At 40.6% G+C, this 12,944-nt stretch overlaps 1 protein-coding gene across 1 annotated transcript; it reads left to right on the top strand.

The window, feature by feature from the left end:
• Window positions 1-11,782: 11,782 nt before the first annotated feature.
• LOC117385729 (eotaxin-like) lies at window positions 11,783-12,602 on the top strand. The gene is made up of 3 exons (XM_033983046.2): window positions 11,783-11,861; window positions 11,949-12,063; window positions 12,148-12,602. Exons 1-3 carry the CDS (start codon window positions 11,795-11,797, stop codon window positions 12,449-12,451), a joined length of 486 nt encoding a protein of 161 aa, XP_033838937.1. The 5' UTR covers window positions 11,783-11,794; the 3' UTR covers window positions 12,452-12,602.
• The last annotated feature ends 342 nt before the right edge of the window (window positions 12,603-12,944 follow it).

The raw sequence follows: 12,944 nt of genomic DNA, 5'->3' as shown, positions 1-12,944 counted from the left end.
ATGCCCCACCATTCTTAACAAACCACAACAAAGCAGCAGCAGTCATTAGTTTTTAAGAGTCACTGTGGTCGAGAAAAACAGTCCCATATCACTGTGGAAAATACTGTCAATTATTTTGATAAGCGACATAGGCACATGGCAATTACTGGATTAGTGTCAGGCCGGGCTTCCCTCTGTCTTTGTCTGGTTGATGTGGTGGAGGCAGCGTTACTGACATGCACATGAGAATCCAGTAAAATATATGGTATGGAGATTTATTCAGCCTATATGCCATGTATCAGACTGGTCTCTGGTGTTTATGTGCCCTGCCTGTTGTTCTTCAGACATGAATAAGTGATGTGTGCACTCTGTCATGTAAAATGAGCACAGAAGAGTCGTGAGATACAAGGTCAATCTGTGTCAATAACTCAGACGAATGCTGCCGTGGTTTAGAACAGTTTTTCTTACCTCCTATAGCGTTTGACACCAAGGCTGCCAAAACACATCATCTGCCTCCTACAGAGAAGTGATGTGCATATTCATTTGGCATAAGTGTCAGGTGCCAGTCCCTGTTCCCTTTGCTCTTAATATCTTACAAACATACAGTCATTTCAATAAAGATCTTTTTTAAAAATAAAATACAACTTATTATTCTGCTTACTAGGAGAAAGAATGATCCAAGACACTGTGATATGCTTAGTTATTTTTATTTCAAAGCCGACATGTTTCAACCTGAGTCTTCATCAGGGCATGTGATACACATGACATAAATATCCCAAATTTTAACACTGCAAGTGCATCTTTTAAAATCACCAGTGGAGCAATGTGCCTTCGGCATTTAACCTTGAACAGTAGCCTGTTAATCACAAGTCTCTGTATAAATTTGAAAAAAATATAAAAAGGGCTATGATTTTCTAATTGTTTTTCTATGAAGAGACAACTGGTTGCCCCTAGGTCTCCACCCCCCTCTAGGATGTCTCTGTAGCATTAGCAGTCAGAGGTGATGCAACCACATCTTGATTCATGGAAAGATCATGACCACAATTATATTTACTACGAGCAACGTTCCTGCTTCTGTCCCAAATGAGGTTCTTGAAAGAGACATAAAAGTGTCAGGCATGTGCTGTGATTTATGCTGGAGTCCCATGTTCCTCCTCGAGGCTCTATGTGCAGCTCTACATGTGTGTCTGTGCTGCCTGCACCTTCTCCCATTTGTTAAGAGTCCAATTATGATGATGATTTGTTCTATGCAATGGCTTTATACTTGAGTGACCTAATTTCCAGGGCGAGGATGTAAAGTGGGCTAAAATACTACTCCTTATTTCCTCTTCCTCCTCCTCTATTCCTCCCACTGCTGTGGTGACACTGCACTCATGCATACCCTAACCAAACATGGCTGCCCTGCATTGCAGAAGTGACAGTGTGACTCTAAAGCCTGCTTGCCCCATCACCCCACACACAAACTCCATGTGCATGCCCTCAACATGTGCCCACAGCCTCACACTGTGTGACTGAGTGACTCAGCCAGTGTAGAGCATCACTGCTGCATACACTGTATAAATAATATACTTATATAAATAATAATAATAAATAATTACATGTATATATTCAGTCTATGTCTCTGTATTACAGTCTCACATACACTGACAACAACAGACCACAACAATGTCAAGTCTGCCTTCTCTGGCTTTGCTTATTGCAAAAGGAAGCAGTTTCTTTCCATCCTCTTTAGAGCCTTTCTCTCTGCTTGGAAAAGTCACCTCTAACCCTGCTGAGGTCAAACATTAACCTCTTCCATACTCCATTTTGGCTCCTCACTTTCAGATTCCAGCCCAGACCTCCTGCCAATAGAGACACAGCTGCTCATTAAGGGGCACTATTGCTCTTTTACAACTAAATGAGACATTCATTAACCTACTGGCCAACAATGACAAAGTCTTTGCATAGAGATGCAGAGTGTATTGTCAGCATGTATGAGCTGTGTGGCTTGTTTGTGAGTAAGCCTCAAATTCAATGTATCATTCAAAATGAAACTGATGCTAAAGTTTCATATTATATTTTTAGCCTCTTACTCATGCACATACTTTTGTCACATTATTATGATTTTGTGTATACCAGGTGTCTTGCTCAAGGAATGAACTCAAATTTGGACCACATCAGGAGTGAAATGCCTCCATCACTGTCATCTCACCAACTATGAAACAAGGTGGTGCTGAAACCTACACTCATAACAGTTTTTTTTAAATGCCATTTTAGTTTTTTCAAAAGTTTGGCTCAGTTTAGTATTGAGTATCAATCTTCTAGTGCCCTGAAGCAAAGCTTTGGGGAAAGCCACTTTGAAAGTACAACTAAGTGTGTGTCCAAAGGCAGGAGTTGGCTCCATGTGCACTGGCAGGCGCAGCATGGTGACAGGGGGCAGAGGTGATGACAGAACACCCCCCTCTGCCTGCACTCTCTATACCCACACCCCCCGCCCCATTCAGAACCACTCACTCATGTGGTAATGGCTCTATTGTGACAGGCCCTACACTTTGGGCAGCAGCTTGGTGCATGGTCCTGGCAGAGGCATGATACACTCCTGTACTCGGACTGTTCCATCCTCTTTTAGAGTCTTCCTGTGTGAAGCTCTAGGCCACACAATGACAGGTTATTAGAAGTGAACGAGTTGAGAAAGAAATAGACTGGACACAATTAAAAGAGCCCCATCTTTGTTAAGCCTCTGCTCACAGTTGTTCCTGTCCAGCGGTGTGTGCTGTGCTATGGGCACACACAGTGATTCGTCATGTCAGACAGCCCCGGTGCTGCCATACAACAAAAGGTGAAAGGGAGTGTGGGAAAGGGCTGGTGCACAAAGCATGCTCTGCCCCCGCCTGCCTCTCTTCACTCTGCATAGGACCACAACATGCAGCACCCCCACTCTGTAGGCTCCCAGGGCTGGGCTGTGTCACTCTCTGAGTTCTCTCTCTTTCTGAGGCTATAAACTGCACTTCATCAGTACACGACAATGGGATCAGCTACATTGGTTAAATGGTTAAAAATTACTTACAATCAGTTTGTATCACTCTTTTTGGGTAAATAGAATTCTGATTTATAGTAAATGTGTTACCCCACTGGCTGAACATTTAGCTCAAAAGTTTTGTTCAAAATATATAAAATAAATATATATTCTAAGCCAGGGATATCCAAACTATGGCCTGGGGCCAAATGCGACCCTCAGAACAGTTTTTATTGGCCTTCTGCTAAACTGGCCCATTTGATTATAGGCAGTATTTCTTACGGCATAGTTAAGTCATTCTATCACCTCAACCTCAATAACATCACATTTTATTGTGATACAGACCTGAAATGAATGTTTCAAGCCTTATTAAAGTTACAGTGGCTCTGTCAAAACTACGTAAAATGCATTGACACAGCGTACTGACCACTGGTCTGTGGTCCTCCGCTTCAAACATGTATTAAGATGTGTCCCTCGGTTTGGACGGCCCAGATCTAAGCCTATTCAATTATTGGCATTCCTATTCTTATCTTAATGCACTCTTTTATTGTCACCATCTGCAATTTTACAGTAGTATCGTGATTAATTTGCAGCTCATTATAACTCCTTTATATATGTGCAATAATCAGGCAAACAAAGTGTGAACCTGTGATGTTCCTCAAACCCTGAACCCCCTTGTGAAGCACCATATCTGTCCAGACTGTAGATTGAAACATTTATAATGTCAACAATTTTACAGTGAAGGCCACCAGGCATGGTATCACATTTGCAGACAGTTGGAAAAAAGGAGCTCTGTCCCGACAGCTCCTCCGTGCACACAGAGGGAGAGGACGAGCGAGGGAAACAGGGAGACAAGGGGAGGTGAGAGAGATAAAACAGTCTTTCAAATGGAAGATGACCCTGGCCATGGCAGCTCTGCCCACCACAGACAACAGAGAGAAGAGGAGGGACCCTGATTCATTCTGGTGCCAGCCGTGCAGACACAGACAGCGACAGATGGAGCGAAAATAGTCCTGTGACATAAACACTTTATACTGGCACATGGGTAAAGTGAATATTGTGTGGCTTACACGAGCCAAAACATCTTAGCCTAACTCAGAGCGTCTCTTTATCATGGCACCTGTTTGTGAATGAGATCAATGAATATATGATAAACAAAAGCTATATGTTGGCTCTGACCATTATTTTCTGCTGAAGGTTTTGTCTCTAATGACCATGACTGAGGCAAAAACAAAAGAGAGAGTAAGCTGGAGGATACAGAGAAAGACTGACTGATGATGAGGAGATGCTGCTCAGTCACTTCCTCTTTACCAAGTGTCTTATACAAAAGAGGCAACCACAATGTTGACAAATATCTTTCTGTGGTTAAGGAATCATTTGAGCAATATAGCTAATAGTCACATCTGATGGTAATTCAATGCCGTTTTAGTTTTACATTTACCAGAGCTTTTTTGGATATACATTTTTATTTGGAATAGATTTTTACACCAGCCTTTTTATGTAATGTAATGTTCATGTTGTAAAAGTAAAATAGATACTATTGATGAGGTGAATATTTGGTGACCCAGTCCATCTAAAATGCTGATTCTTCTTGAGGATTTGTCTCCTGTTGTAACTTAGAGAGCAGCAGCAGTTACATGTTGTGTGATCTGTCACCATGTTTCCTGGCACAGACAGGCCTGCACTAATGGACAGACACTCTTCGTGCGCTAAACAAATTAGCTCCATTACCCAGAGACAGACAGCTTAGGCGCGAGGTAGAGAGTGCAAGAGAGATGCTGCACAAGAAATCCTATATCTACAAGAGTAACTATGAAGCCTAACTATGTAAAACAGCTTACAGTGTGTGTACAAGAACTTGATGAGTGACTGGGAGCTCATTTGAATGGATATGTACTCAAGTAGAATACTGCTGCCAAAATTGTACTTGAGGAAAAGTAAAGTAGAAAGTAGGCTTGAAAAGCTTGTTTTTTACATAGTTTTAGTAGCATTTTAGATCAGTGGGCTATTTTATACTAACATTTTTTATACTGGATCCACATGATTTCAGAGCAGGTGGAGGTGATCTGTTTGTTGTAGAAAACAGCAGAGACAGCAGTGATACAGCTGGACACTGGGAAGATTGGACTTTGGTGCTGTACTCACAAACTCCAATCATTTAAAATGTAACAACATACAATTATTTGACTAGGATTTTACTTGAGTACAGGTACAGGGATGAAAATCTATTGCACTTCTACTTTGTGAAGGAGAGGTCTTTTCTTCCTGCTGCTGTCAGACTGTAAAACAAACACTAGCTCTGTGCATGTGAATAAAACACTGAAGTCACTTAACCTGCTGCTTAATCTGTCCACATGCACTGTACATAACCATAGTCATAGCAACAGCAGCATTTTTGGTAGTGTTTGGTAGAGTATTTGTCCACTGATCTGAAGGTTGGTGGTTCGAATCCCACTCTCAACACAAACATCATTGGTAGAACAGTTAGATTCACTGACCCACAGGTTGGCAGTGCGATTCCAGCTCCCACAAGTGAATATTGTCATTGTGTCCTTGGGAAAAACATTTAACCCACCTCACCTCACTGTCTGCGTACAGTGGTGTATGAATGGGTGTGTGATTCCTTGATATAAGGTGCTTTGAGTGCCTCAAAATCCTTATACCTTCACTCTACTGACAAAGTGTTGTGTTAGATCTTATTTCTATTGTTAAGTCATTTAATAATTTGCCTTGATTCTGAATGCATGTTTCATATTCTCTGAACTTCATTTTGCAACCGTGTAATTTCCCAGTGTGGGACAAATAAAGGTTTATCTTGTCTGAAAAGTATAATTACTTCAAAAATCTACTCAATTACTGTAACTTGCTTATTTGTAATGAGTTACTTTCCACCCTGCTGGCAGAACATGTGTTAGACCAGGCCAGACATCTTAGAGCGTGTGTGTCCTCCAGAGACAGGCTAAATGTGCATTATGGCCCATCCATCACTCACTTATGACCCTTTCACTTACTTACACACAGACACACGCAGAGCCGCTCCCAGCACATACATGATACAGCTTAATACGAGCACTTAACACTGGGCTGGCATAAGAGAGCGCAAGACACATCTATCTCCATACACCGCTGAGTGCATCGCCAAGACATGTACTAAACAATAATATAATCCAGCTGGTTTTAGGTCAAAGCAGTCCACCTTAAAATGATTGATCTATAATTTGATTGACACGACTATTCCATCATCTGCTGTACCCTCGCTCTTCTTTTTGCTCTGTTCACCTCTTCTTGCAATCCCTTTACCTCCTTCCCTGTTGATGATATGGACGCATCACTATGTCTGCATTGTGATTGGATTACCTGGCCATAACCGCATGCCCTGACGCTACGAGGAAGCACTCCCCCGTACAAACATGAGTAGGAGCACAGGCGGACGCAGGGAGAATCTACTTCCATTCTCGGTAGTAGAGCCAATGTGGCCTTGAATACTTTCTTAGCATTTACTACAGTCAAATAAGGTAAGCTTTCATTCACTGTAAAGTTGCCAATAGGAATACTGATTCATTATGCAACAAAGCACCATAAAACTAGAGTAAGGTTAGATTTTGGCATGCAGTCCAGCTGATGTCATTTCATTAAAGGTGATTTATTATGTAAAATAGACTTCTGGGAGCTTTTAACCATGTTATAGCATAATTAGCTTGCTCGAAGTTTTGCATGATTGGTTGATGCATGTTTGAGTAATTCTCTTGCACGTGAGGCTTGAGTGCTCAGAAAATATCTATTCTTACCTACCCCCTGTCTCCGCCCGCTGCTCTGTGCAATTCTGATACAGGGTCATATATGTAGACTTCAGTGATGTCATATAACCATTTTTCAACAATAAAAACAACCATAAGAATATCCACAGGTTTCTACCATGAAGTATGAACTATTACAAAATGTTTTTTTTTATAATGTTCTTATTTTACAGAGCATCCATTGCACATACATTTGATGCAGATTTGACTTTCTAATAGGGGTCTTTGTTAGTGGCAGGGACTGTGTGACATTGAGGTCAGACTGAGCCAAGGACCTGGACCTTTAGGTGAAGGCCACTGTTTCCAATCAGGTCCTGATCAATGTGGACTCTGCTCTTCCGCACCACTGGTTAACCAGCCTCTTCCCTGGTGTGCAGAAACTCAATACAAGTACATAAGGAAATGCTTGGCTTGTTTATTTGTTTGAAAGATGTAATGAAGAGGTATGCACTGAACAAAGAACCAAAAGAGATGGAAGAAGTAGAAGTATCTGTTCAGTGTGCAGAAGAAACTATTGATTACCACCTCTGCTGTTTTGTGGGTTTATGGACAGAGCATTTACCCTGGAACGGGAGGCTGATTGGTTTTATTGCTGAATTGAGAGCACTGGGCTACATGTTTCCTTGCAAGCAGAAGGCACAATTAAATCAGCAACTTTGCTTTCTTTAGTTTGAAAGAGCAAAGGAAAAACACTTATACACATTTGAGCACTTTGAAGATTTAATGATATGCTAGCTTCGCCCTTAATTGAAACTCTTAACAGCTGCCCTGGATCCATAGTGCTGTGTCACTCAACAATCAATATCTTTCTGGAAACAAACTTAGGCCCAAACGTATGCATGCCCTGGGAGGAATCAGTCTTATCGGGAAACATCCGATCAAGCTGATACACTCCAATGCCTTATGGGGCCGCATCGACTCACTGGGAGGCAACTCAGGATCAATGTTTTCTCCAGCTAACCCAAACTCCATGCGTATGTGTGTGCGAGCCCAGGGAACCAGCTGTCTGCATATTCATAATAATAATAGCAGTGTGAGTAGACAGAACTGGCAGTGCACTTTGAAGAGCTGAGAGGAGAGAGAGAGAGAGAGAGAGCGCTGGGGCCCCCAGTGGAGCTCACCCGCTGGGCTCACCCAGACAAAGACAAGTGGCTGTGTTTTCAAACACCGGGCCCCTCTCAGCACCCAGAGGTCAGAAACTCGGAATAATCTCGCTCCAACAGGGGGACAATGGACCAGGAGCGGGACACACCAGACACACACCAAACACACACACATAAGGGAGGGATTGGGACTTTGATATGACCCTGATTAACCCAAGGAGGAAGTAGTGTGGGGGAGAAGTGAGAGAAGTTGAAGAGAAAGTTTCAAAGAGAGGGGAGGGGCCTAAGCGGGTAAATATGACAGTGAAAAAGCAAGGTTAAATAGAAGGATAATTTATGGGCACAACAGACCATAGGCCTGTTGCTGCACTAAACTGACATTAGTTTGAAAATAAAATAATGTGTTAGACAAAGTTAGACTTTGCATTTTTAATTACTTTTACCATTATTAGCACCATTACTCCTCCAGTCGTTACACAGCGCAGTGACTGAGTGGTTAGCATCATCACCTCACAAAAACAAGTCCCAGAGAATTTGATGTCAGGACTGTGTAGGGATCATAGTGTAAGTTTTCTCCAGATAGTGAGCCAGTAATTACCAGTAAAATAATCATATCAAATATCATGCATATTGATGTCCTGACTTTTGACAAGGAAATTTGGCGCAAAATTTGTAGAGAGGAACCATTCAAGACAATAAAAAGTAATGAAACTGAAATATTGGTGGACGTTAACACCAGTGAGCATTTTAAATAACTATTGACACTTCTGAATATTTCCTATAAGTCAACAACAACAACAAAAACTACTGCTGTATAATTTCTCTCAAAACTGTTACAAACTGTACAAAAGTAGCCTACATTTAAACCTACCAATATTTCAAAGCAAAATTCACACCTCCGTTAATGCATTGTATTTTTCTATGAGTGTCATTTCTACCCAGAGGCTACAGCTCACTTGTGTTTTTACCTCTCACAATGGGCTACATTTGGAAGACTCAGCCCAGCACAGTCCCCATACCAGGGCAAGGAGAGGGTGCCATCTAGTGGAACAGAGGATTAGTGGAATTATATAGTAGAATTTATTAATATTTCAAATACTTGACCAATGTGTGTCTCCTAAATTGTATTTAACATGTTCAAATATTGCTTTTACTGACAGCAATTGTAATCTTGATGTATTTTTATTGCAAAAAAATGACATAATGATCAAGTTGTTTATGTTGTCATTTGGTGGTTTGGTTCTCAAGGTGGTTATATAATAAGAAAGCAGACCTCAGATGAGTCTGTCATTTGAGTTACCAGTTCCTATAAACCAGTTAGAAATAAACCTAACTCTCCGATCAGTAGTGCTGCTGCAGTGAGTTCATTCTGGAGGTTCATGGCATTTCCACATAACGAAAATTTGTATGTGTCCTCAGTGTGCAGGTAAGTACTCAGTATGTGTCAGTCTGCAGGTAAACACTCAGTATGTGTCACTGTGCAGGTAAGACACTGGGCTGGCTCACTTGTGATAGTACTTCCTTTTTTTAACCTAAGAGCGCTACAGATCTGTTCTAAAACGTAACGACACAATTTGTTCGAATTTCCAAACTAACTTAACCTCTCAAAACTATTAAACCTGTAATAGTCTGGCTCTAACGTTATGTGCCTTGATACATTTTTTTCAGTCTAATGCATTTTTTTCCTTTTTCTTTTTTAAGGAATAACAGTACAGACTAATGGGGTTCTGATAAGATGGCAATTTGAGCCGTTTGAGGCCGTAGTTTTCAGTCTATAATGGCTTTGGTTAAAGTGACAGGTTAGTGGGGGAGGGGGGGCAGGGATCAGCTGCGCCCGGCGCGCGCTCCTCTGGACCGTGAAGCGCTGATGATTAAAGTGCGCATAAAGTGCTGAAGTGCGCATTGATTTGCCCTGACACGCCCCTCGCCCGCGTGCTCGAGGCGCGCGCAGTCGGGTCATTCCCTCTGCGCGCGCGCCCCAGAGCCACGAGGCCAATGTCTATGCTAATGTGCTAATGCTAATCTCTATGCTAATGCAGCCTGGCTTCAAGTCGATTATTGACACATTTCTAAATGGACGCTTGATCCACAATTGAAGCTTTGTGCAAGAGATACAAGCCAGAGGGTCAGTTTCATTCCAGCTGTCATTTCAGGAAATGAATCCATGACCTATTCCTAAGTGAAATATTAATTTGAATGTAAATGACATTTTGCTCTTTAGATCTCTGCTGATCAACTAAAGTGACCAGATGAATGTGCTCAGGACGCCTTTCTCCATATAAACCATATAAACACATATAAAGCAACAACAACTATTGTGGGTTGTTTAGTTAAAACTATAAAAAAAAAAAAAAAAAATCAAATATCAACAGTGATAGTGGCTGGTTCTGTAAAGGTGAAAGAAAGTCATACAATCTCCGTGCGAAAGGTTGTTGTATTGATCGGTCTGTGTCCACCTCCACAGTTAAATATCAAAACATGGACAATGGTGACCTATAGATTCGAATTCTTTCCCCAGTCATATTCAGGATTTCTGGTAAATTAAATGTAACCATATTGTTCTTCAACCCAGAAAAGGCTGGTTGTATTCCTTAAGACAATATAGAGAAGATAAAGTGAAATGCACAATACCACAGATTAAAATATTGCTAGAAATGATCCAAGCAAATTGTTTTCATACATGAACTGCACTTCCACACGTGTCTATAAATATGTGTTTTATGTTTGATCTGTTGCTTGCTTTGGTGTCCATGTGCAGTGCAGCTCTAGCATGATCCTCCTTATTGACGGTCAATATAAGATGAGAGTTGGTATTGATTGTAATTTCCTGCTACGCTATATTCTGCTTTTTTGCTTCATCAGGAGACTCAGGTGAATATGGTGTTGTCCTCACATCTGCAGCTGCTACACACAACAAAAGAATAAGATAGCGTAGTATTGGGAACACCTCCAACAAGTAGTTTAACACAGGCAAGGGGACCTGAGGATTTGGGGAGTGGATATGTTTTGTAGCAATCATAGAATTATTGGTAATTAGATTTTAAGTCTGTGTAAATGTTGACAGTATACTGCTGAAGTAAAGACCAAAGTATCAATATTGAGAGCTATAGGACACAAGGACCCAGGAGGAAGACTGCATATGTACTCCTGACAAACATTCTGACTCTAGAAGAGTCTATTCGATTCAGTGACAAAAGAAAATGGGTTGAATGGGTTCTTAACTTACTAGTATAATATTTTATTGTCAAAACCCCAATGTATATTCTGGCCTTTCTGGTCTGGATTGATAATAAGATGATAAAATAATTCAAACTATTAGAATAGAATAAATGGAAATATTATTATATTATTATTATAAACTATTTCATAATTCATATTTTTATCTCCATATTATTATTATTATTATTATTATTATTAGTAGTAGTAGTAGTAGTAGTATATGTTTTTTATCTATTTATTTTTAGCTTTTTTTTTTTTTTTTTTCTGACTGTTTCCAAGTTAGTTTGAAGGGGCAACTATAGTTAAGAATAATTACCTTATTGCTGACGTCATTGATAGAAGGCCAGTCACCTAATACCTTAAAAAGTTAAGTACACTTTCCATAAGCTGTATATAGTGGGTTCGGTCAACTTTCAGGTCCTCTCCTTTTTGCGGCTGGTGTTAGTGAGAGTGACAGAGCACGGGGTGAGGTTGCACCTTGTGCAGGGGCTGCAGCAGTAGCTGTGGGCTCAGTGTGGTTTTTCTAGTGACTTCATTGTTTCCTCTCGTGTGGTGGCTGTCTCCATTGTGACCTCGTAGGGGGTGGGGATGTGCAGTGGAAGATCACACTTTTATAAGATCTATATAAGAGAGCCATCGTGCCTCTTCAATGCACTATTCTACTCTGCTCACCTTGGTCACAGATACATCTCACTGTGAATATGGGACACAGCCTGGCACCTGCTGTTCTGCTCTGCCTCATCACATGGATTGCTTCACTTCATATAAGTAAGTTTACCAAACATATTTTTTTGTTTTGTTATTTTTGTTTTGTTAATAAAAACTGAATTCTAATTATTTACTCTTTTGTTTTAGCCAGTGGTTATTCATCTAAGTGCTGTATCAAGAATAAAAACGTCATAGTCCGCCTGGACAACATTGTAGGCTACAAAGTTCAGCCTCAAGGTTTCTGTCCCATCATGTCTGTGGCGTAAGTATCTGTGTAAAATATCATTTTACACATTTGTTGTACAAACTAAACAATTATAATCAACTAATAATGTGTTTTATTCAGGTTTTTGACCAAGCAGAACAAATGGATCTGCTGGGACCCTGAGGAACCATATGCACAAAGGGCCATGCAGAAAGTGGACCAGCTCAGACACACTCAACAACAGAGAGAAGTTACAGTTCCACCTACGGCTAAAGAAATGACTGTTGGCCAAACAACGGCTCAACTCAGTAGCAGCAATTCAACGCAACTTCAGACTCAGGTTCACAAGGTGATGGTGAGGGAGGTGGACAACACTAAAGGGAAAAAAAACTCCAGAAGAAAAACAAAGAAAGGAAAGAGGAGGAATAAGAGAAGAAGAATGTGAATATGGTCCAATCAACAATAGTTTTCATAATAAGCTGTTGTTGCACCTGTTTTGCATTGCTAAGTTTGTTGTTTCTTTTATTTGCAATATATTAATATATTTGAATGTCCTTAAATGTATGTTTGACAAGAGACATTTAATAAATAATTAATAACGGTCGGCTTCTTGTATGGTGTATATTGGTGCCCCCACCCTTATTATATTAGAAAATATAATCCCAAGCATATTGTAATAATAGAAATAGGATGCATTGGATTCGGACGTCTTTAACACTAGTCTATTTTTCATTGCCTCCAAGGTCAGATATCATTGAGAGTAGGTTGTGTCGGTGTTGGGCTGAGCCACTAAGGTCTTGTTGTATAAGTAAACCTTGTCGGGACCTTGTCTGTTGGAGACTGCTATTCTAATGGTGAATCACCAAGTAAATCCTATTGTGAAAAATACCTACAGCCATATTGAATGATATTTAAGCATATGTAAAAAGGAGTTTGTC

This window comes from Periophthalmus magnuspinnatus, chromosome 17, assembly GCF_009829125.3.
Source record: "Periophthalmus magnuspinnatus isolate fPerMag1 chromosome 17, fPerMag1.2.pri, whole genome shotgun sequence".
Classification (NCBI taxonomy): Eukaryota; Metazoa; Chordata; class Actinopteri; order Gobiiformes; family Gobiidae; genus Periophthalmus; species Periophthalmus magnuspinnatus.
Note: the sequence above shows the minus strand (reverse complement) of the source record. Positions and strands in the feature narration are given on the sequence as shown.